The following is a 25289-nucleotide window of genomic DNA, read 5'->3' on the forward strand; positions in this document are numbered from 1 at the left end:
CAGAAAATCAACGATCTGTTTCGTTCAAATCGTCGACTGATTGTCAGAGAACTTGCAGAAGAGATTAGCATCTCGATTGGATCATGCCGTGACATTTGACTGAAAAATTGAACGTGCATCGAATTGCAGCAAAGTTTATTCCTCGTTTGATAATGGAACAGCAGAAAGAACATCGAGTGGACGTTTGTCACCAACTTCTTGAATACGCATACGACGATGAAATATTCGTGCAAAGGATCATAACAGGAGAAGAAACCTGGGTTTACGGCTACGACACAGAAAGAAGTTCCATCACAAAAAAAAATCGCTTCCAACACTTAAACACGTTGCACTCAAATAACAAGAAAACTAAACGAGACATCAACAATCCAAGAATATATGGCTACAGAGAAGATTATGCGGAACACAATGTTGCCAACCGCACATCACTAAATATCTCGGTTGGCGCGTAATTAAAAATGTTCTGTAATTTCCTGAACAGACCTCGTATGCATGTATGTACATGGTTAAGTGTGTGTCGCACTGCTTTTAGCCTTATATCTTAGGATTCCCCGAATCGATGTTCTTCCAATTTGGCTCAGATATATATATATATATATATATATATAAACCCCTCTTCTTAAAATTAAAATAATGTTTTTTTGTTCTTTGTATGTCCCTACGGTTAAAATTTATTTCAAGAATTTTTTGAATATTTATACTTCATATCTACAATTATCAAGAAATTTCTACAATTTTTTAACTTATAAACCCCGAAATTAAAATACAGTAAAGGTCTTCTGAAAAATTTTTTCTTATTTTAATTACTATTGAAGAGGATGTTAGATTAAAACAAAAAAAAAAAACCTGAAACAACTAATTGTACACATCTACCTAGATTAATTATGAAAAACGAACAAAAAATCGTTAAACAAGTTTTTCTTTCTGTTTTTACAAAACTTTTTTCATAATACATTAAATTACTCAGAGAAGTGAAATTTAATACTACTGTACTTCCACATTTTATTTTCTAGTCGGCTGCCTCATTAGGTTATATGATACTTGGACTTTAATAACAACTTTGTTAAGACTAATAACACCTGAACAGAACATAAAATGTACAAGTAATATTAGATTTCACATCGCTGACTAATTTACTGTAACCTGGGAAAATCCTGTAAGAAAAGAAAGAAAAAATTGTTATTTCCATAACTTTACCATTCAATATACTAATCATTTCTTTGAGGTTTGTTTTTGTTGAAAAGTCGTACTATTTAAATTGATTTGAATGATAATGTACATTCGTTTAATTCATGTATATGCTGCTCACCGCGATGCATTTCTGCTTCCATTTGCTGAACAAATACTTCGCTTATATCTCGAGAACGATGAATTTTTCAAAAAGATCACAAGAGGCTAAAATGCTTTCTTTTTTATCGGTTTATGAAATACAACACTGAAATTAGAAAACGGCGTAATTTTTAAATTTTGTCCCCCCCCCCTCATTGTAGCGCCCAATGGGTGGTTACCGTAGTATTTCACGGGAGGCAGTCTTGGTGATTGCAGTTGTAAAACCGATAGACGTGAGAAGCAGCAGCTGTATATTGCTAAGAAGTCCGGTGAGTTGACTTCGGATAAAGTTCGAGAGATTGAACAACATGACAATGCCTTGTGGCAGGCCAGGTGGGATAAGACAGATGGTGGGCGTTATACGCATGATCTCTCTCCAAATGTTGGTTTGCGGGACGCCTTATGGGTGCACCCTAATAAATATGTGACGCAATTTCTTTAGCCATGGTGCTTTTAGGGACAAACTGCAGAAATTCAGCCTGGTAGGTTCTGGGATGTATCCTCAGTGTGGACAACTGGACGACACCTACCATGTTCTTTAGAGTGCTTACGAGTTAATGCGTACGGAGACCATCCATCGGCATTGAATCTCCGTGTAAACTGGAGGATCAAGGCCGAATGGGCAATAGTGGGCAGTTTTGTAGTGTACTTAGCAAAGGAAAGGATTGCTGAGGGGATCTAGAGCTCTGCTTAGATTTCTCTTTTATTCTATTTTTGTTGTTGTTTTTTTTTTGTTTTCTTTCAGTGTTACTGTGTTGTTATTGTTCCATTTAATATTTTTATGTTTTGTGTTGTATGTTGAACTCACTTTTGCCTTCTACGGTTACGTAGTTCCAATTCCTTTGCTAGTCAGGTGTTTTCAGTCTTTTTTAAGACTTGGTGACCTGTGAGAGATTGTTTTGAGTTCATTAATTACTAGTACTGGTTTGGTTTGGTTGTAAATGGTTGGATTTGTGAAGCTGCAGAAGGGAACAAACGGACGTTACAATTGGGTAAAAAAATATATTCTGTTTTTAGCTCTAACTTTTTTAATTCCTATTATTAGAATAATTTTAGCCAGGAAAAGCATACAATACTTTGCCAGCTTTTTCCATTTTCCATTCAGATGTAAACAGTTATGTCTAGAGACCGGATTATATTTGCATATTTGCACATGAAGTCCATTTTCACCGGTTATTGCATATTTTCCTTAAAATCAAGTATATTTTTGCTATATTTACAATATTTTTTGGTAGGGTACCTTGTTAATAAATGAAACCTTACGTTGTGGCCGACCAAACCTATTAGTTGCACGGCTCTTAGAGCGCACTTAGCACCCGCGGAACAGTACCCGATTGTTTACGTTAATAAAAGTAATCAAATATTAAATAATTATTAATTATCGAATTTATCGATCTGTTATTCAACTACTTACTAACTGTATGCTGATTTTTAAATAAAAAAGAAATTAAAAGTTACTATTTTTTTTATTATTTAACGTTGCATATTGACACTTTTCATGCATATTTGCATTCATATTTCAAGCTTTTTATGTTGCATATAATCCGGTCTCTAGTTATGTCGAATAATAGTCATTTTCAATAGAATACAAACTCTTAATAAACATTTACTCTTTCGTAGACTTTAGTCTTTGTTAGACACTTTCTTTGAAAAGTAAAAAAAAAAAAATAAATACAGAAACGTTTTTTAAAAACATCATTCAAAATTCGTAAACAAACAAATTCCTATCAAAAGCTATTTTTTATATATCTCATACTATAGCTATTTATCATATATCACAAATATTTAAAAAAAAAAGAATTTAAAACAGATGAATAAATTTCCATACCGAAACGTATTTATTACAATCTAACATAATTACATCAACAAACAACAATTCACATTAAGAAAAAGAACATGCTTAATGGGTGTGGTCAAGCAGTGTAACCCAAACGCAACGAAGAACAAAAAAAAAAAAAAAATCCAGCGTTTTAATTAATTTTTACACTAATGTACTTTAATTAATCTTTTTTTCTTTCAATCTTTAATAATAAGAGAAAAAAAAATGTCCAACGATATTAAAAATATTGTATTTAAAAAAAATTATACGAAGCATTCTTAAAAAATATATTACGTATTAAAAAATCTGAACGTATAATTCCAAAGAATACGATCTTTAAGTATAACTTAGGTTACAGTTAATATTTTAGAACTGTATGTATGTGTGTGTAGTTTGTACGCGAGCGCGTAAGCGCGAAGAAAAGTGTAACAGGAAAGACTAAGATGGATAGAAAGACTATAATGATGGATATTTATTTAGAATAGAAATCTTCGTGATTAAAATCACTTTCAAGAAGGGAGAACTTCACATCAACGTATATACTTACAGTTAATAAGCCTTGACCCAGAATACTGCAACGAACTTTTAGAGACATTCAAATCGAATGATTCCTAATAGTTTGGCGTGCAAGTTCAACGAAGGACGCTGACGATATAGAAAAGGAAAAATAACAGTCTAATTTTATTGCCTGACTGTAAATTAAGAAAGTTACAAAAAGTAATATATATAATAGATCTATAAAACTGTCAAAGAGCATATAGAAAAAATAATATGTAAATACCGAAAAATCTGAGCGAATTTCTAGAAAATCGATCTATTTATCCGGTCATACTGGGATTAGATGGATAAGCCTAGTGCTAGAAGGACGAATAGTTGTTTAAGCGAATCGACTAGAGCAGTAAAACATTATAAACAAATAAATATTCCCATTTTTAATACATCTGCCAAAAAAATACAATAGAAATGTAAAGATTTAATTTAAAAGAGATTCAAAATCCAAATCTATTATTATTATTTTGGAATAATAATACATTTCGATTGATTTGAAGTTGATCCGCTTTGTGCTCATTTTTTTGAGCACAGATTAATCTTTTTCTGTTCAAATTCAAGAACCACCGAAAGTAATTAATTCAGAAGATGAATATGTATGAATGTAAATGAAGTACAGTCTCAGATCGACCACTCATGAGATGTCTTTCTCTTTTCTGTTTAGCCTCCGGTAATTACCTTTCAGATAATACTTCAGAGGATGAATGAGGATGATATGTACGAGTGTAAATGAAGTGTAGACTACTACCGTCTAAGTTCTACCGTTCCTGAGATGTGTGGTTAACTGAAACCCAACCACCAAAGAACACCGGTATCCACGATCTAGTATTCAAATCCGTGTAAAAATAACTGACTTTATTAAGACTTGAACCCTGGATCTCTCGACTTCCAAATCAGCTGATTTGGGAAGACGCGTTCACCACTAGACCAATTCGGTGGTTTATTCATAAGATGTCTGGTTAATCGAAACCCGACCACCAAATAACACCTATATCCACGATCCTAGTATTCAAATCCGTATAAAAGTAATTGCATTTACTAGGATTTGAACTTTAGAATTCTCGACTTCTAAATCAGCTGATTTGCAATGACGAGTTTACCATTAGACGAACCCGATGAGTTAATTATAAGAACCTTTTTTCCCCTGTTTAGCCTCCGGGAATCACCGCCAGTTATTACTTAAGAGGATGAATGAGGATCATATGTATGAGTGTAAGTGAAGTGTAGTTTTGTACAGTCTCAGACATGTGTGGTTAACTGAAAAGCAAACACCAAAGAACACCGATATCCGCGATCTAGTTTTCAAATCCGTATAAATGTTATCTTTATTAGGATTTGAACGTTGGAACTCTCGACTTCGAAATCAGTTGATTTGTGAAGACGTGTTCGCAAACTAGACCGACCCGTTGGGTAGTAATTATTACAAGCTATTCCAAATTATCTGTTTTATACTCTTCCAATGTTTGTTCTTTCGCTATAATGGTTTACTTTCCCTCTTTTATCAAATTAATTAAAGCTAAATTTCTTAATACAAAGCCCACCAATTTATTTTTGTAACATAATTCTGTCCTTAACTATTTTCTCTTATATTCATTCTAAGGCTATTTCCATTTTGAATTTAATCGAACCACCTAATTCTCTCATAACATCAAATTTCAAAGGGATTATTTAATTCCTTTTTAATCTTTTTATTGTACGTTTCACTATGTAACCGAAAAAAAAAATTCTCGTACTTTGAACTAATGATCATCGATTTTCATAGGTTATATTTTCTCTCGCGAACAGGATTTATTTTATACGGGGAAAAGATTTTTAGAAGTGCTAAAACATATAATAAATTAAATTAATTAAAATAATAATAATAAAAGTAATAAAAAAAATCTTTTTCTTTTAATTCTGGGAAAAATAAAAGGTAAATATAAGTGTTTTTGAAATTTAATTTTACGATTGGTAATTTTTAACAATTTTTATGATTTAAATAAATAAAGTTAACAGTATTTAAACAGTTCCTGGTAAATCATTTACCAGGAATGTAGAAGCTAAATTAAATGATAAACAAACTGACAAAACATAAAAAATATAACTCATAAATCACAATAAATTACAAAAATTAACTAAAAAATAAATTGAGAAGACAAAATTGTTTTTTTAATAGATTAGTTATCTATTTTAATTAACTTTATTTATAAATATTTAAAATCCTTTTAAATAAAATATTTTAAAATGACAAGAATTAATTTTATTTAATGTTTAAAACAAAAAGCAGTTTGATTAGAACATTCGTTATTACCAACTGCTCTAATAATAAAAATAAAACTATCCTACAAAATTTCAACTATAACCTAGAAATTTTCCCAACTTTACTAGATCGTTATACCGCCCTGTGATCATGAATAGCCGTTTATCACGTTTTAGTTTAAAGTAAAATTATAATCCTTTATGCACGTGTTTCAACCAGCGATAACAATTTTAATTTTATGTTATCAAATTATCTAAAGTTTCCCTACGCTAATAGAAATTGCGCAAAAAACTATTACATTTAAATTAATGAAATGAATAATCTCTAATGTAACTTAAATTAATTAAAAAATAAAAATTAACCGCACCTTATTAATTACGATTGAGTAGAATTCCAAACTTTTAACCAAATTTGTAATAAAGAGGGGGAAAAATCAGCTTGATTGAAAAGTCCGGACGTATCCAAATCCGAGGTAAGCCTAATGAATAAATTTTCCATTTTATTCCTACCATATTTTTTCATTTTCTTCCCAATTATCGGTTTTGTGGTTATAGGGTCATGTAAAGGAAAATGAAACCAGGATGAACTGAACAGAACCATGTTTATTGTTATATAAACAAATTTATATTGCAAAACTTCCATTTATAATTTATCAAAATGACGAAGGAAAATTTTAAATTAATAACCTATCGTTTCCCGTTTTATTTTTTTTTACTTGGAACGCTATTTGATTAGAAGACAAACAATTTTTGTACTGGTTGAAAGGTTAAAGCTACCCTAGGAAGTGGTACAAGAAGTGCTCAGAGATTGAGCAGAGTTTACTGAAAGTCGGGAATCAGGGTTGCACAGCTTTAAAGGATGGTCTCTCTGGAAGCAGCTCTCGTGGTGTCGGGTCTACCACCGTTAGATCTGATGGACAAAGAGAGGATGGACACAGCCATCAAGAGAAAATAGGAGGCTAGAGAGGCTGCATCGCAGAATGACAGCAGACGTGGCGAACAGGAAAAAAGGGAAGTGGATTTTCAGCTTGATCCCCGACATTGCGGCGAGGGCCAACAGGAAAAAAGGGAAGTGGACTTTCAGCTTGATCCCCGACGTTGCGGTGAGGGCCAATGGAATACATTAGGAGGTGGACTTCTGGGGACCCAGTTACTGATGGGTCAACCCACCGGGTTGGTCTAGTGGTGAACGCGTCTTCCCAAATCAGCTGATTTGGAAGTCGAGAGTTCTAGCGTTCAAATCCTAGTAAAGTCAGTTATTTTACACGGATTTGAATACTAGATCGTGGTTGCCGGTGTTCTTTGGTGGTTGGGTTTCAATTAACCACACATCTCAGGATCGGTCGAACTGAGACTACATGACTACGCTTCATTTACACTCATTCATTCTCTGAAGTATTATCTGAAAGGTAATTACCGGAGGCTAAAAAGGAAAAGTTACTGATGTATCACGGGTTTGGGGGTCTACCTCCATCGGACTGACAGCTGTCAGTACTGCGGTGAGCTGGACACGGTGGGGCACACTTTTTTCGAGTGTCCCAGGTGGCAAGAGGAGAGGCCTCGAGACGGCTTGGACTCGCCGGAGGGAGTAATGCGGCTGATGTTCTCGTCCGGCGAGGGATGGAGAACTTGCATTAGTTGTTTTACGAGAGTGCTTCGACAGAAGTTGATAGAAGAGCGAGAGATTTTTAAGAGATTTTCGCTGGGCGAAAAACGCTCCGGCGTTATCATCACTTCAACACGAAATATAAAAACAAAATCAAAACAAACAAAAATATTAAAAACACAAACGTAGACGAATGTTTTTTTTTTTGGGGGGGGGGGCAAAAAACATTGTCGTGTTACCATCGCCCGGAAAAGAAAAATATGAAATATTAAAATAAAATATAGAATGTAATAAGACAACAACGAAATTAAAGGAAAATATAAACGTAAAGTAGAAATCTAAAAACAAAAAACTTTAAATGAAAATACTAAAAACAAAGACAAAGTTAAAAAATAAAATAAAATTAAAATGTTTAACACAAAAACATACAACTACCGTACAAAATAACTGAAGAATACTATTATAAGGTTTGCAAAATTTTAATAGCTCGAAGAAACAAAAATACCCGGTCCAAAACTTCTTTATTATTGCCCAGGATTTGACGAAAATTCCTGGTCAATTTAAATTTACGACGCAAGGCCGCATAACATAAGCAATCCAAAAGGACGTAGCGCGCAGTCAAGAGGCACTTGATCGTACACATATCGGTACATTTTCGGCTGAAATATGTCTAATATGTCCTATCCGCAATCGGCAGAGAACCACCTCCTCGGCGAAATTATCTGTGAGAGGAATCCCATGGCAACACAGTATCTTTGATATGTCGAAGTTTGTTATCTACCGTGGCAATATAGTCATCCTGCCACCTCACGCGAAGTCCACGTTTGAAATGGTTAATAAAGTCGGATGTAGTAACACGAGTAGTAAAAGATAGTTGACTACATGCGTGTTTTACAGCGGAATCCCCACGTGGCTAGGGATCCAGAAGAAACTCACCTGTGTGTTGCGATGGTTCAACTCGGCGAGAGAGAAATAGCAGGGATGTCGAGTGAGGACGATTTCGGACGCTAGCCTTCGGGGCGGAGGTGCCTCGGCAACGTCGTCATCGATGGCTCGCGCGGAACGCGTTCTTGTCGTCTTCGGCATCACTGAGCAGGCTTACACTGAGGAGGGCATTGCACATAAGGTATATGTCATCATGTAAATAAGAGAAAGTATAAATTAGAAGAGTTGTATATAAGAAGAGGTATGATTGTAGGTAGTTGTAAATATGTGTACAGTTGCATGTGAATCAGATGGTGCATATCTTTTACGAATCCGAGGTGAGCCTGTGAACGTACGTCGTGTTGAGGTAATGTTTTAACCGCAATTCCAACACCACGTCGCGTGAGGGAGTGATTTTTAGTGGGTACCTCCGCAATTGGCGGTGTACCCCACACACCCAGTTACGTACGGGCTCTGCTGGGCGTTTTCAAACGAAAAAAAAATACAGTTCTCCTGGGAGGTACAGGATGTATTATTGAAATAAATGGAAAATGTACCCCCCATTTAAAAATTGTTTCCTTTTTCCCTCCTATTGTTTATGTTTGATTACATTCCATATAAATATTTTCTAACATTATAAAATCTATATTTCATACTAAACGGTCTATTTTTTACACGAAGTTCTACTTTTTTGTGTCACACCGTTTTTTATTTTCGTTGCTTCATCTATCCTTCGTAATTTTAGTACAGAAATAAAAAAAAAATCAACTTTTGTTATAACATTGTTTTTCCTATGTTTAAATAACACATGAGGACTTGCCGATCTTCCGCGGTGGAGTGGTAGCATCTCGACCGTTCATCCAAGGATCCCGGGTTCGAATTCCGGTAAAGCACGGCATTATTCATATGCTACAAAATCCATTTCCATAGTTCCACGTATAAGCTTCTATGGTGAATTAAGCCATAAAAAAAGAAAATCTACATAACCTTCCGTTACTTTGTTTTACTCTAATTTATTTTCTAACCTTGCAATAAACCCTACATTTCATCAAGTATTTCTTCTAACTCATCTCTGGTTTCTCTTAAAGTAACAAGTAATTTCAATATTAATCTTTTTGCCTTTAATTGTACTCAAATTTTTTCTTTAATTCTTTTCCTGTTTTTTTTTCTATAAACAAATCTTCATCTTCTATTCCAATATTTGTGAGAATTATGTACGGGTTTTGTTTTCCTATATTTGAGTTTAATTTTCTTTAAAATGTTATTAAATATTCGTTCCATAGTATATTTATTAAATTCCTCTCCTAGATGTACAAAAACCCAATAGATTGCTTTAATCTTTTTTAACGGGATTCGAACCCGGGACTGCCATGTGAACGGCCGAAACGCGACCAATCCACCACGAAAGATCGGCAATATTCGTATGATAACATTTTTTATATAATGTATAAGGTTACTCATACAAAATCCTACTTCTTCTATATTATTCATAATTTAAAAAAAGGGGGTAAAACCCGAAGGATTTAAACTGAACATCATCAATCAACATGAGAAAAAGTAAGATTTTTGTATAATCCCCAAATCATTACGTAATTCAAGGAATATTCCTACACATATAAAACCAGTAAGATGAATATAAAATCAAACCGGCAGTTTATTTTTATTTTTAATTTATTATCGATTAATGGGAAACTCCAAAAATGTTTGAAGGTAGCATATTTCTTAGAGATAAACATATCAGCTGAATCATAAGAAAGTCATTTATTGAAATAATAAAAAATAATGTATTAAAATAAAATTTCACAAGATAAACATTACGAAAGATAAAAGTTTGCGTAAGGAAAAAAATACAGATATAAGTAAATTAAATTATAAGATGTACACGTATTTATTATACTAATATGTACTTTATTATACTAATTTTTATTCCAAAGTTAACTTTTGATTGCTTTTTTGCATTTTTTATTGTTCTGTTAAATCACTTAAATCTACCTGTTAAATCTACCTTAGTAACAGCTGTTACGACTTTTTTCATCCGTTATGTTTTTATAAAATCCAGGCCATAGTATTATACATTTTTATTCACAAAAAGAAAATCAACGTAAAAAGTCAAAACGCATTTATTTACAAATAATATTTATGTAAATACTACAAAGTATACCCAAGTGGCACGCCGTATTAAAAATCAGAAGAATGCGCAACAATAGTAAAAGCAATCGAGTCTGTCGATTTTAGAGTCGCATATCTGTAGCCTTCTTCTAAAAGGTATTTCAAAAAGAACACAATAACTTTGTTTGACGACGTGAACTTATTAAAAAAATATTAATGTTAATAAACTATTTATACAACAATATTCAAATTAACTTTAATAACTTAACAAGAAATGTTCAAAATGATTTCCTGTGTGATTCCGATGCAGGTTCGTTCACGATTCTGACATTTGCAGCCACTTTTCGTGATGTTTGAAATCTCACTTACAATGTTAGCCTTCAATTCGTCAAGCGTATGAAGATTGCTTTTAAAACTTTTTAAATACCTCCAAAGGAAAAGGTCTGCTAGATTAAGATAGGGGGATCTTGAAGGCCACAACTCTTTTGATAACAAACGAGAGCCAAAAAATTCCCGTAACGTATCCGGCATTTCATTAACAGTATGACACGTTGCATCATCCTGCTGGAACCGACATTTTTGTTCGTGTAAATCTAACATGGCAATAAACTATTAGGTTTAGGTTCGTGTAAACCTAAACGTCTACAGATTTGTCAAAAAATGAAGGCCCTATTATACGACGCCGGAAGACAGCACACCAAACAACAATTTTAAGTGTGTGTAACGGTCGTTCATTAAACGCTTGAGTATTTTCAACGCTCCATATTCGGCAGTTTTGCCTAATGTAGCTGAAAACAGCAGTAGTTTTGCGTAATGTAATGTGAAACCGTGCTTCGTCGCTGAAATAAACACGATCTAAAATTTCAATACCGTTGTCATCAACAAGAGAACGAAACCGATGACAATACTGTAAACGTTTTCCGCGGTCAACTTCTTTCAGTTTTTGAACGACACCGATGCGATTGTAATTTTTTAATAGCCCTGAAATCTGTAGATACTAAAGCCCGGCCTGTGAAGATAACTTTCTGAGTAAGCGAGTCAAACGATCTTCCACGTCCTCCAGAACTGCTACTGTCAACAGTGACGGTCGACCTCTGCTTTTCCGATCGTGTACACCCCCAATCTCACGAAATTTATTAATCAAACGCTATATTGTCGATGTATTAGGAACTGAAGATGGGAAATTTTATCCGAAACTCGTCAGTCACTCGAGGACATTTCAAATTGTTACAAGCCGCTAGCTAATCTTGAGTACAGTGTTGCCAACTGGCATGTAAGGAGAAATAAAATTTACCTATGCGTGCCTTCTACCATCTTAATCTTAAGGCTTGCGTCCTTTTTGAAATACCCGTTATTTTATTTAACGTCTGCGTTTGTAAGATTAGTTATGGTAACGTGAGATTTCGGTCATTAAGCATACTTTCTATTTTCTTTTGGTGTGGTTGTGCGTTGAGCAAACAAATTTTTAAATATTTTCAAATCTTTAAAAAATTTATTGTTTATAAAGCTTACCACTTAATTTTTTTTATTTTGAAAATACTACAATTGGAGGATCCCCGGAAGAACTCTCCCTTAAAAAACAAAAAAAAAAAAACTTGCAGGTCCGTTTTTTAACAGTAAGGACATATTTATACAAAAAAAAATTATGAAAATCTGTCATGCAAAATATTGTTACACAACTTTATAATTTAAATGTATTTAATTCTTTATTTTCAAACACTTTTGTAAGCTAACAAGTGAAAATGTCACACAATTTCATTTTTTCAACTTGTGGAAAATATCGTCTATAATCTGCGTACATAACAGTAGTACTCCGATTGTTAACTACAGTTAACAATTCGAATCGCTTGATCCGAGTATTTCTTATAGAAATAATAGTTTTATACCACTTCCTATTCTTTATGTATTTCTTCTTTTATTTATTTATATTTCTTTTAATACACCGATTATTTTCTGTTCCGATGATGATTCATTATAAATTAAACGCCCATAATTATAATTTTTTTTGTAAATTGTTTTCGAGGGGTTCGTTTATCGAATTTTAATAAATTTTTACTTGGTATAAAAAAAAAATCTCCCAGACTGCGTAATTAATACATTATACAACTGTAGTTAAGACTAGTAATCTTATATGGCACTGAAACGTTACACCTATCCGACCTTGAAACATTTCTCGAGATCGAAAGGAGCTTAGTAAGGAAAATCCATAGTCCAACCGTAACAGAGGAAGGTTAGTCTAAAATTTAGAAGTACTACTAAAATAGTTAAAATCAAACGGATCGATAGTTTAATCTTATCGATTCGACTCCCTTCCTCGGGATGTATGGATTGTATCTTCGACAACTTATACATAAATGTACTATAAATAAAATATAGAAATATATATAATCAACAATGGAATATACACCATTATATGACGTCAGGAGATGAATTTAATTACGGTTGAAAGATTTAAGTACACGGTTAAACCATTAAAGTAAAAAAAAAAGTAATAAAAATATCCTAAAAACAACCTAACAAACTAACATACTGTGCCGTCACTTGACTGCCTCTGCTAATTTTGAATACAGAGATGAGTAGTAGAATTATACAGGTGGTACTGGGAAACGGGAAATTTTGAAAACAGTAATGGCAGTGGAAACTCCCTGAGGAGTTTGTAGAAAGGTAGGAGCGGGTAACCATCTGTGCACAACTATCTGCCGTTTATTAATCATGGACCGGTGGGTCGTTACGTGAAGTGTACTTGGCGTGAAGGCATTTTGCAAGAATAGTGGTAACAGTTTAACTGTTGCTCAACGGGAATTCCGACATTACAATGTATGACGTCATGGTCGCGTTCCATCTTGCCACGCCATCATGTCACCGGTTGAGAATTTCGTGGAGACGAGTTCAGCTCTAAAAAAAAACAACCACCAGGAGGTCAAAGAACCCCAGGAAAACGTTTAAATAGTTCGGGCCACAAGTGGAAGGAGCCCACGACGATCGACAAGGGGAAACACGCAGCAGCATTGAACCTAAACACAACAACCGTCTGCCGAACATTCCACAGTGATTTGAAGTTTCACCCTTAAAAAATTCAAACTGTACAGGAACTGAAACCATCAGACTAAGTGTTCCAGTGAACTCCCATGCAAGTATTTCAAAGTGCCATGCTAAATCTAAGCATTCGCTTCCAGGAATGCATACGTTCGAATGGCTAACATCTTATAGAAACTGTTTTTAGAAATTGAAATATTTTGTGTCGGGACACTTATTGTGGTATGTAATTTACTTTTTGTTTTCAACAATAAAACTTGTAAATTCACTTTTTTTTTTTTTTTTTTTACTTTTGTGAGACATCAAAATTTCCCGTTTCCTTATACCATAACGTACATAATACATAACTGTATTGTATTATTAATTTCAAAAATATGTCCTCAAAACAACAAAAAATAACCCGCGATCTCGCTTTTAACGAGAAAAATTACGGGATTTGTTTGGTCTTCTCTCATTAATGATATATTAACTTGCTTTTAGCCAGGAATCGACGCATCATACACTTAGTTATTACGAACATTTTAATTTTTTTAAATATTGTAATTCAAAAAACGTTACTGAGGTAACCCATAATCGTGAAGGTGATAGGGGAGCTAAAACTGAAAATGAAGATTAATCTATTACTCTCCCAGTCGTAACAATGATCGACGCCAAATAATGTTTTAAAAAACTAACGGAGTTTAGCGAGACTAATAATGTAAGGATGATTTGTGGAGTACTTGAATAAATTACAAAAGTTTTGGTTAAGAGCAAAACGTATACGCGTCTAAAAATTGTATTACATCTAAATTTTATTTTTAGTTTATAATACAAAAAACATCGATATTTTATTTTAAAACTTTTTCTTATTAACTACAGTATATTTTTTATACTATATAGATAATGACGGTGTAAAAAGTTACGGTTACAAGATGGCAACTAGGAAGTATTTAGCACTCGGCTGTAACGAGCATATTTGAACGGCCTCTTGAATCTCGTTGTAACCAAGTTTTACTGTGTTATACAACCGGCTGTTTAAGAAAACCAACATTTTCAAACAGAAATAAACAGATCTACTCATAATTATTTTATTCTAAAGGAAAAAAATAAAAATAATCATAATAATTATAGAAAAATCGTTACTTACCGCTCTGTTTATCCATGATTTCATGGTAACGATCTATTATATTATGCACTAGTGTGGCCATCTTCTATTTTGTATTTTATATCTGTAACAAGATTAATAAAAGATAAGAAAAGTATACATACACACGCTGAAATATACATAAAGAAAGAGAATAAATAGCTTTGTACACGTGATGAAATAAAAATAATAGTAATTTACAATCTTTAAACATATTATAGGTTTTATTTAGAAAGTGTGAAGTCAAAAGTAAAATATGTCATTTCAATTAATTACATATAAGCAACAAAAAATCTTTCAAAAAAAAAAAAATATATATATATATATATGTATAAATAGCTTTTTATTTTTGCTTTCCTTATAAATTTTACTAATTTATTTATTTCCATTTTTACTTACAAATTGACGCCCAATTATAACAGACGTTTTTTCAAACCGATAATATTTAATAAAAAAAAAAACTGCGTTTACTTAGCAAAAAAACTAACAAGCATCGAATGATAATATTAACAATTGTTCAATTAAACAAGCAAGATATCAAAAAATAGAGAAGATAATATGCAAGAAGAGGCAATAGCTTCGACGAAGATAATACACTCATAACATTACATAACATACGAATGTTCTTCACAAAATCCAGGTACGTAAAACAATGAATAGCTGGAGTTTATCCGACCTATTTCTGTAAAGATCGAAAAAGAAATTCACTGACACCGTAATTTCGAAATAAAATACAAAATAACTTAATTTCCAACCTTATGGAAGATAACCTTATGGTGGCTTTGCACTGGAGGTTAGAGGCAGGGTACCGGCGAGCCTACCTGTCATGCCGGACTTACAGCCAGTAGGCTCGTTAGAGTAATGAAAACTCCCCGGGGAGGAGATGAATAAAACCTTTTGGAAGAATGTTTTCCTTCTTTTGTTGCAGGTTTAATTAAGGAAAAATGAATTACAAAAACAGCAGAGAATATTCATTGTCGCCCGATACATTATATGTGCAAGTTATGCCCAGACCCAGAACGCCTTCACAGAAAAGAATGGTGTGGATGCACCAAACAAGTCCTCTATCAAAGGACTTTACAAGTACCAAGAGACAGGGAATGTGGCAGGATGCAGCCAAAAGTGATCGACCGAAAATGTTAACACCGGAAAAGTTGATCGAAGTACAAGCTGCATATTTTGTTAATCCCAAGAAATCTGTACGACGCCTATTTAGCCAGTCTGGTCTCTCCGTTTGTAGTGGCCACATGGCCGTGCGCAAATGTTTAGAAATGCATCCCCAGAATTCTTGTTGTTCACGAGTTGGTACCTACAGACACTGGAAAACGTACATCTTTATGTACATGATTCATGTCACCTGTAACACCAGATAGAAAAGAACTCGATCATTGATTTTGGTCTGACGAGAGATGATTCCACCCTTGATGGATAAGTGAACGCATAGAATTCACGAATTTGGTGTACGAAAAATCCACATCAACTGCACGAACAAAAAAATGGGTGTTTTGTGTAAAATGTCAATCAGGCGAGTCTTCATGGCATTCTTTCATGGCACAGTTAACAATGAGCGCCACATACAGTCGGTAATTTGGTTAGCTGGCATTTCTCCCGCCACCACCCCATTCGGTCGCCCTAGAGCATAGACCAAATGTACTGTGCCAATAAACGGCTACTGTGCCTCGAAACAGATTTGCGACCTCGTTACCTATTTGCTCCTAATGAGCTCCTATCATGCGTGAGCGGTTAAGCTGGGCGCCATACAGCACCCGCCTATGTGTCCCTACCGCTCACTTGTCACACTAAAACTAAATCGGGGAGGCGCACCCCTTGTTACAATTAAAACAGTGAAGTTACATATTAAAAGACGGCAATTTAAGCCGCCACGCCTCGGTCGCTGTTTGCCAGCTAGTGTCTGTCCACCATTTAAGCGCTTGGAGCTTTATTGGCTGATGGCAGCCATTATTTCCAGGAAGGTTTTCACCGACACGCTGCAGGAATCAATAATTCCCCATTAAAATTAACTTAAACTACGGATGACGGTTGAACATCGCAACCTCATCGAGGAACTCCCACACGGTCCGACAATGCGGCTCACGCCACATTGACTCGCCGTTTATGAGCGGCCAGTTTTCCCCCTGACCTCTAAGTTCCAGGGTGGCCCGGTCTCTGGCCCCCCCAAGAGCAGGGCAGTCGAACATTAGGTGTTCGTTCGACTGGACCTCCCCACAGACGCACAACTCATCAGCCGCTAGGCGAAACCTGAACAGATATTGCATCAAATTCACGTGGTTGGTGAGCACTTGGGCACCCGCCGCCCTTAAAAATGAACTTGAGGCATACCATCCCCCCAGATCCTGTATAAATCTATACAGAGATCTTCCCTTAGACGTGGTGTGCCATTCATGCTGCCATGCCTCCATCGCGAGGCCCCAAAGCCTCTTCCGCAGGCGGGAAATGGGCAACTGTTCGAAATTTAGACCCGGTGCATTGTGATCACCGTTCCGTTCCGGTTCTAGCCCGGCCCGAAACCGTATCCCAAATACCTCGGTTTCCCGACCTCTTCGCAACTTCCACATGGCTGCTCGAACTTTCACCACTAAATCGATTGGGAGAGCCTTTCCCAATACGGTAGTAGCCTCGTAGGAGGTTGTTTTGAAAACACCAGTGCATACAATTAAGGCTCTGCGCTGGGCACTCCTTAAATTTAGAAGCAGTGCTCTATTTCTATCCAACCTATGCGCCCAAACTGGCGCCGCGTATGCAATCATAGACTCGAAGACACCTCGGTACACTAAGTACATTTGGCGACCAGAAAGCCCGTAGTCTTTCCGAGCAATCCTTATAAGTTTGTGCATCACAGAGACGGCGTCCGCCGCAACTTGTCTAATGTGATTGCTAAAAAGCAACTTATCATCAAACAAAACACCTAGGTACTTATGAACCCTTACTCGGCTGATTACACAGCATTTATACTTAATGTGGGGGTTTCGACTGCATGATAATTTGTCTGCGCCCTTTAGAAGCATAAACTTCGTCTTGGGCACAGAAATCTTTAAATTTTGCATGTCCATCCAGCCTTCGGCGGTTGACAAAGCCGCCTGCGCTCTACTTTCCAGCTGTGGTCGTGAATTTCCACGAACTAAAAGGAGACAGTCATCGGCGAAAGCCTGGGCCGTGACTCCTTCTGGGAATGTCAACCCCAGAAATCCATCGAACACCAGGTTCCACAGCAGGGGACCGAGAACGGAACCCTGCGGGCTTCCCCTGGTGACGGATTTTTCCACAACTAGGTGCGCATCTTTAAACAGGGCCGTACGGTTAGACAAATAGTCTCGTACCACGGCCTGTATGGCTTCGGGAACATCGCGGCGTTCCAAAGCATAGAGGACAGAACTCCAACACAAGGAAGGAAATGCTGCCTCTATATCAATAAAAATAGCCAAAACATATTTGCAGTCGGCGCTTTCCACCTCGGTAAGAGCATTTAAGATGCAATCCTCGGTGCCAACCCCTTTCATGAAGCCATATTGGCCTCGATTTAGAATACAGCTCATATCGATGCCTTCTTCGAGCCGTTGCACAACCAGCCTTTCCAGCAACTTGCCGAGAACCGGCAAGAGGCTGATGGGTCGATAACTGCCGACCTCACCAGGATCCTTTCCAGGTTTCAGGATTACCCTTACCAAAGCCACCTTCCAGCAAGCCGGAAAGCAGCCCCAGTTTAGGCATCCCGTGAACAGTCTGCCCAGTGGCTCTCTTATGACAGGCAATAAATGATGGAAAATACAGTCGGTAAAGCAATTCGTAAACACTATACCTACAGACCACCTAGAGTTATCGGCGGTTATAGGACTGTCTCGCGAGAGGCAGTAACTGTGATCGCAGGCATCAAACCTTTGGGTATTTCGGCTACAGAACGTAGCCAGCGGTATGTTGCAAAGAAGGGAGGCCTTCTTACTTCAGGGTGTATGCGTGAGATCGAAGACCAAGGTTTTGACTCTTGGCAAGATAGGTGGAACGATTCAACAGGTCGTTATACGCAAGGTATATTTCCCAATGTTACAAAGTTGCAAGCGGTTAGCTGGGTATTCCCCAATCGGCACACGACGCAGTTCCTCTCCGGACATGGTGCCTTTAGGGATAAATTGGCTAGGTTTAGGTTGATTGATTCCGGTTTCTGTCCGGACTGTAAGGTCGATGACACCGTGGAACATGTCCTACACATATGTCCCAGGTACGAAGCTGAGCGTACCAGAGTTACTAGGGAACTCGAGATAGTAAACTCAGTTTTGGATCTACGAGTCAACTGGCGGACTCGTAGAGAGTGGACAATAGTTGCTGGCTTCCTTCGCTTCCTCCCCCTGAGCAGGACTGCCGAAGGGATTTAGTAGGTGATAGAAACCTGGGTGGCTAGGGACCGCCTGGGCAGTTGACTGGGCGAAGGTAGGCGCTTAAGGCAGCGTGCCTCGGTTAGATTTATGTGGTGTTATTTTAGTTGGAATAAAGCTGTCCGCGGAGTTGCGGCCGCTGTCAACGGGCATGGTTATTCTTGTCCCGGGGGGTGCGGTCGCGCTCCGACAACGGCGTTTTGTGAGCATACGACACTGTCGGCGGGACGTGGCTGTGTGCCGCTTCGGTGGTAGGCAGTGGCGTTTCGACGGCGGTTACGATAGATGGTGAATGTCACGCGGGGCTCCGCGATGGAGCTGTATGGGAGTAGGCTTTCGTTCTCCTCTCTCGGGCGGACCGAAGCGGAGTCAGATAGTTTGAACTCATTTGAGTTATAAAGCGGGGTTCTTTAAGGGAGCTAGGACCAAACTTCGCTGTGTTTAAACTTTTAGTGGGAAAGTTTTGTTAAAGTGGTAGTTTCTCGGATCTGACACATTCAATAAATTGGCTCATTAATAGTTAGTGCTAGGCGCGGGGTCTTCATTCCGCGGTTAGGCTTCTAGCTTAGTTCCTGAGGGCGACGTGGTAGCTGCAGGTGTCCGTTTTCTTCTTTCTGAAGGCATAAACACAAAACTATCTCGGGGTGAACTTTACCGATGCAGATGTCCCTTGGGGCATCTGCATCGGTGGCATCTCTGCGGGGCCTGAACTGAAAGCTGTGGTGCGCAATCAGTTTGAGGGCGAGAAGATGTCCTCCGTTAAAGCCACTACTGGCTAGGAACGGAGGGGGTGGTGTAGCGACCGGACACGCTACGAGGTGGGATCTTCTCCCCTCGGGGGGAATCGAGACCACCTAGAGTACACGTGGTTTCAACAGGACGAACCTATGGCTCATAGAGCCAATAACACTATGACTTTCTTGGATCAGGGTTTTCATTAACAAGAAATTTCGAAGGAATCTGATTTATCCGTTCTAACGTTTTCTTGTGGAGATACCTTAAGGACGGTGCTTACATAACTCATCGTCACACCGTTCCCGAATAGCAGAACGAAATTGAACGATGTGTAATTTCCAAATAAACATTACAACATGTATTTAAAACATGCAACGTCGAATTTAACTATGCGAATCGCATAATGGAGGTCACTTTCAACAACTATTGTAAGTTACTCATTTTCCCACAAGGTTGCGTCACTTTTTGAACACCCTGGTTCAATAATGATAATATTGTTTTTCTTTATTTTATGTTATTTATTACCTTTGTAATTAATTTAATTTTAATTATTTTTTTGTTTATACAATTCATACCCTAAAAAAATTTAAGCTTACTCGATTCGAAATTTATTTGACCTGTTTTATTTGATAATACTAAACAATCAAAACTTTAATAATTTGAAAAAAAATTTTCTTCCCTTCAGAATTGGATTATCTAAGATCAATTGTAAACAGAAACCATTCATATAAAAAAAACCACAAATCCGTCGAGGAAGAAAAAAATTATTTCTAACATGAAAATTAAAATTTTTACCTACATTTCACTTACGATTTATGTAAAAATTAAAAAAAGAATTTTCTTTTAATCTGATTCTTTTAATAAAATGAAATTATATATTTCATAGGGGAATAAAAAGGGCAACATTTGATTGTGAACCGTTATTATGAAGCAAAATTATTTGGCAATAAACTGATCGACAAAGAAATAATGTAATTAAAGCAATCTAAATGTTAATTTTATTATTATACTTATATGACACTGAAGTAATAGAAAATTAAATCAAAATTAAACAAATAACAAGGTTACTCTCATCGCAAAAAAGCTACAGGCTACGTTATTTAATATAAGCTATTTATATAATATATAAAACAATAAAGCAATGATAAGTGTGAAAAAATAATTTGATATGTTATTATTACATAATAATAATAAAAACTGCTGACTAAGATTCATACTTATTTATTTACTCATTTTTTTTTCTTTGCTAAACTACATATGATACCTTTATTAATTGAGGGTCAGTCAGAATCGGAACGACTGAGATATGACATAGTTTCGTAACATATATATATATATATATATATATATATACACACACACACATAAAATAAAATGTGTACTAAAAATACAAAATTATACATACATAAATAAAATAATGTCACGGCGAGCCAGTAAATACCATATCATTAACGCAGACGACTGACGGATACGGACAACACTAGAGCTGATATGCTGATCACACCACTAAAAATATATTTGCACAATTGTTGTGGTAAAATCAATATTTCAGTACACCTAATATTTTATCAACAAAGCAAGCAATATGTATAGGAAAATGCAATAAATATTGACTTGTCATACAACATGTCAACATATTCTTTTGTTCCCAAACATCCATTGAATTAAAGTAACAACAAATATTTAGACCTACTTTATATGGTATCACTAGTAGCGTTTTATATCACTACCGATAGATTTGAATCTTAATAACTCGCTTCATATTAACGAAGAAGATTTTATTTTATCTAAGTCGTTTCACTGTACTAACAAAAATCATTTTTTAACAGGCGCTACACGAAGAAACTTATAGGACATGGTGAAAATAATTTAAAAATATTCATATTATTACGTAAAGAAAGAATAATATGATTTTTTGTCTATTTTACTTCAATAAAAAATTGATTTTTAAAACTTTTAATTAACTTTTTATTGGCTGTATTATTCCCTTTTAGCACTCAAAATACATTCAGCGCGAAAAACTATTTAAAAAACATATCGAATAATAATTGGGGGTTTTCTGTTTTCCCCAAAATTGTTTTTAGGAAGAAAGAAAAAGAAAAAACCCCAAGTACATTTCTTAACCAAACAGTACGCTCGCTAACCTCGTCTAATTAACGATAAATAGCAAATAATATGCATATTTAATGTTAATCAGGCGAGGTTAGCAAGCATAGATTATGTTGCAAAGGCACGATTCGTCAGTACACGGAGTCAACATAATCTAAAGTGTTTTGTAATTTTTATTTTTCATTAACAAATTTACTTGGTCTTTTCTGTTTCACCCCAAAAACCATTGACGAGTTAAAAATAATTATTCTTAAAAAAAACCATTGGGGGGACAAAAAGAAAAGACCCTAATAATTAATAATACCTTTTCACTGCCTCACTAAATTTGGTAGTTTTTGGCCAAGAACTAATTATCAGTCATTCTTTCCCCAAGTAACATAATAAAAAAACTCAACAATAGTAAAAAGAAACAGTAAGGAATGGCATAACTTTTCCGAAATTCTAGAGAAAGTCTCCGTCCCATCCAATAAATAAAATTAGACATTTCTAAATCACACAGTTTCATAACATTACATATATATATATATATATATATATATATATAACTACTGCGCAGTGCAGGTGAGGAAGCGATTGATAGATTATATAAACTGGTGTGTAATATTTACGAAAAAGAGTGTATAGTCATGAGACCAAAGAAAGCAGGAGCAGATAAATGTGAAGAATACAGAACAATTAGATTAACTAGTCATGCATAAAAAATCTTAACTAGAATTCTGTACAGAAGAATTGAGAGGAGAGTGGAACAACTGTTAAGAGAAGACCGATTTGGGTTCCAGAAAAGTAAAGTGGCAAGGGAGGTAATTTTAGCGCTCAGATTAATAGTAGAAGAAAGATTAAAGAAAAACAAAGCAACAAATATACTTGGCGTTTGTAAACCTAGAAAAGGCATTCGATAACGTAGACTGGAATAAAATGTTCAGCATTTAAAAAAAAATATGGTTCAAATATAGAGATAGAAGAACGAATGCTAACATACAGGAATGAAACTGCAACAGTAATAACTGAAGAACATAAGAAAGAAGCCGTAATAAGAAAGGGAGTCCGACAAGGATGTTTCCTATCCCGGTTACTTTTTAATCTTTACATAGAACTAGCTGTTAATGATGTTAAAGAACAATTTAGATTCGGAGTAACAGTACAAGGTGAAAAGATAAAGATGCTACGATTTGCTGATGATATACTAATTCTAACTCAGAGTAAAAAAGATTTAGAACGAACAATGAACGGGATGGATGAAGTCCTACGCAAAAACTACCGCATGAAAATAAACAAGAACAAAACGAAAGTAATGTAATGTAGTAGAAATAACGAAGATGGACTTCTTAATATAAAAATAGGAAGAGAAAAGATTATGGAGGCAGAAGAATTTTGTTATTTGGAAAGTAGAATTACTAAAGATGGACGAAGCAGGAGCGATATAAAATGCTGAATAGCACAGGTGAAACGAGCCTTCAATCAGAAATATAATTTGTTTACATCAAAAATTAATTTAAACATCAGTAAAAGATTTTTAAAGGTATACATTTGGAGCGTAGCTTTATATGGAAGTGAGACTTAGACAATCGCAGAAGAAAAGACTAGAAGCTTTTGAAATGTGGTGCTACAGGAGAATGTTAAAAATCAGATGGGTGGATAAAGTGACAAATGAAGAGGTGTTGCGGCAAATAGATGAAGAAAGAAGCATTTCGAAAAATATATTTAAAAGAAGAGTTATAGGCCACATATTAAGGCATCCTGGAATAATCGCTTTAACATTGGAGGGACATGTAGAAGGGAAAAATTGTGCAGGCAGGCAACGTTTGGAATACGTAACACAAATTGTTAGGGATGTAGGAGGTAAACCGAAATGAAACGCCTTACACTAGATAGGGAATCTTGGAGAGCTGTATCAAATGAGTCAAATGACTGAAGACAAAATAAATAAAATATATATATATATATATTATATATTTATAATATATATATACTGGCATTTTATATATATATATAAAATGCCAAGTAATCAAATCTCACTCTTTTTACCTCCCCATGTCGCCGGCAGATTTAAAAACAAAATTTAATAACATTTATTGTTATTTTTCGTTACTTCTAAAAATTCGTCAAAATGATATTATTTTAGATTCCTAAAATTTATTTATAATAAAAAATTTAAATATCAAATTAAATTTAAAAAAAAACCCAGTGCCGAATGAAATACTTCCGGAACGGACTGGTTTTTCGAATGCAAAAAAAAAAGTAAAAAACTAAATTACTATTATCAAAAGGAAACAAAAAAACAAGTACACAAAATAATTTGTCCTTCGGACATTTTCAACAAGATATTATTCCTTCCATCTATGCTTACTATTTCCTGAATAGGGAAAAAAATTATATACATATATACACACGTATAAAATCAATGTCATATACAAACAAATAATCCTAGCAAATTTCAAGTTTTTTTTTGTGCCAACCTATTCCTGAAATATTAAGCGAAATAAAGGCCAATCTATTCGCATTTTTGTAAGCGGTATTTAACAGATCTCGATATTTCATCATTCAATGAATCAACAAATAAATATGCGAAATAAATTACTAGGGAAAGCGAAGTAAAATAATTATTATTTTTTTTTAAATTAACATATAACGCATAATCTTTAAATAAAGATAAGATAATTAGCAACATTTTTATAAAAAAGAAAGGCCGGACATAAAAGTTAAATAAATAAATTTACTTGCGGATATAAAAGTTGGTTGCCTGAAAAGGAACGTGGCAACGTTGAGCCCCCCTCTTCTTATCAAACCCAGTAAGTTGTGTCATTAATAATCAATAAATAAGAGTTTGTAATAAAAATATCTACTCATCATAACTTGACTAATGTTTAATTTATTACAAAGATAATAAAGTTTTCCCTACAAATTCTTCGAAATAAAGTCTTCATAAACAACACTGAAATACTCGTACAAAAGCCGACTACAGAATTATTATACTTTACTGTCACTGATTATTTATTCTTATATAGTGGTAAAATAGTTATATATAATAAAAGGTTAGGTAAGATTTCTTTTTTAAGAGTGGGTGAAACGATAATCTACCATGAAATTTTATTGTAGAATTATTATTATATGTTTAAATAAAAAAAAAGCTTTAAAAATTCAAAAAAAATTAATTTTTTCTGCTCACCACCTTCAAAATCACCTTCCAAGAATTTTTACGTTTTACCATGTTTTCTTTCTTTTCCTGTTTAGCCACCGGTAATTACATTTCAGATAATACTTCAGAGGATGAATGAGGATGATATGTATAACTGTAAATGAAGTGTAGTCTTGTACAGTCTCAGT

At 35.1% G+C, this 25289-nt stretch overlaps 1 protein-coding gene across 2 annotated transcripts in view; it reads right to left on the reverse strand.

Annotated features, from left to right (window-relative positions):
- Positions 1-25289, reverse strand: part of LOC142332731 (very long chain fatty acid elongase AAEL008004-like) — a 271686-nt gene that overhangs the window by 98221 nt on the left and 148176 nt on the right. For both annotated transcript variants that reach the window (XM_075379328.1, XM_075379329.1), the window contains exon 2: positions 14737-14818. In XM_075379328.1, coding sequence (XP_075235443.1) covers positions 14737-14797 — 61 coding nt within the window. In that variant the 5' untranslated portion in view covers positions 14798-14818. The remainder of the gene's footprint in view (positions 1-14736; positions 14819-25289) is intronic.

Source organism: Lycorma delicatula, chromosome 12 (genome assembly GCF_047948215.1).
Source record: "Lycorma delicatula isolate Av1 chromosome 12, ASM4794821v1, whole genome shotgun sequence".
NCBI lineage: Eukaryota > Metazoa > Arthropoda > Insecta > Hemiptera > Fulgoridae > Lycorma > Lycorma delicatula.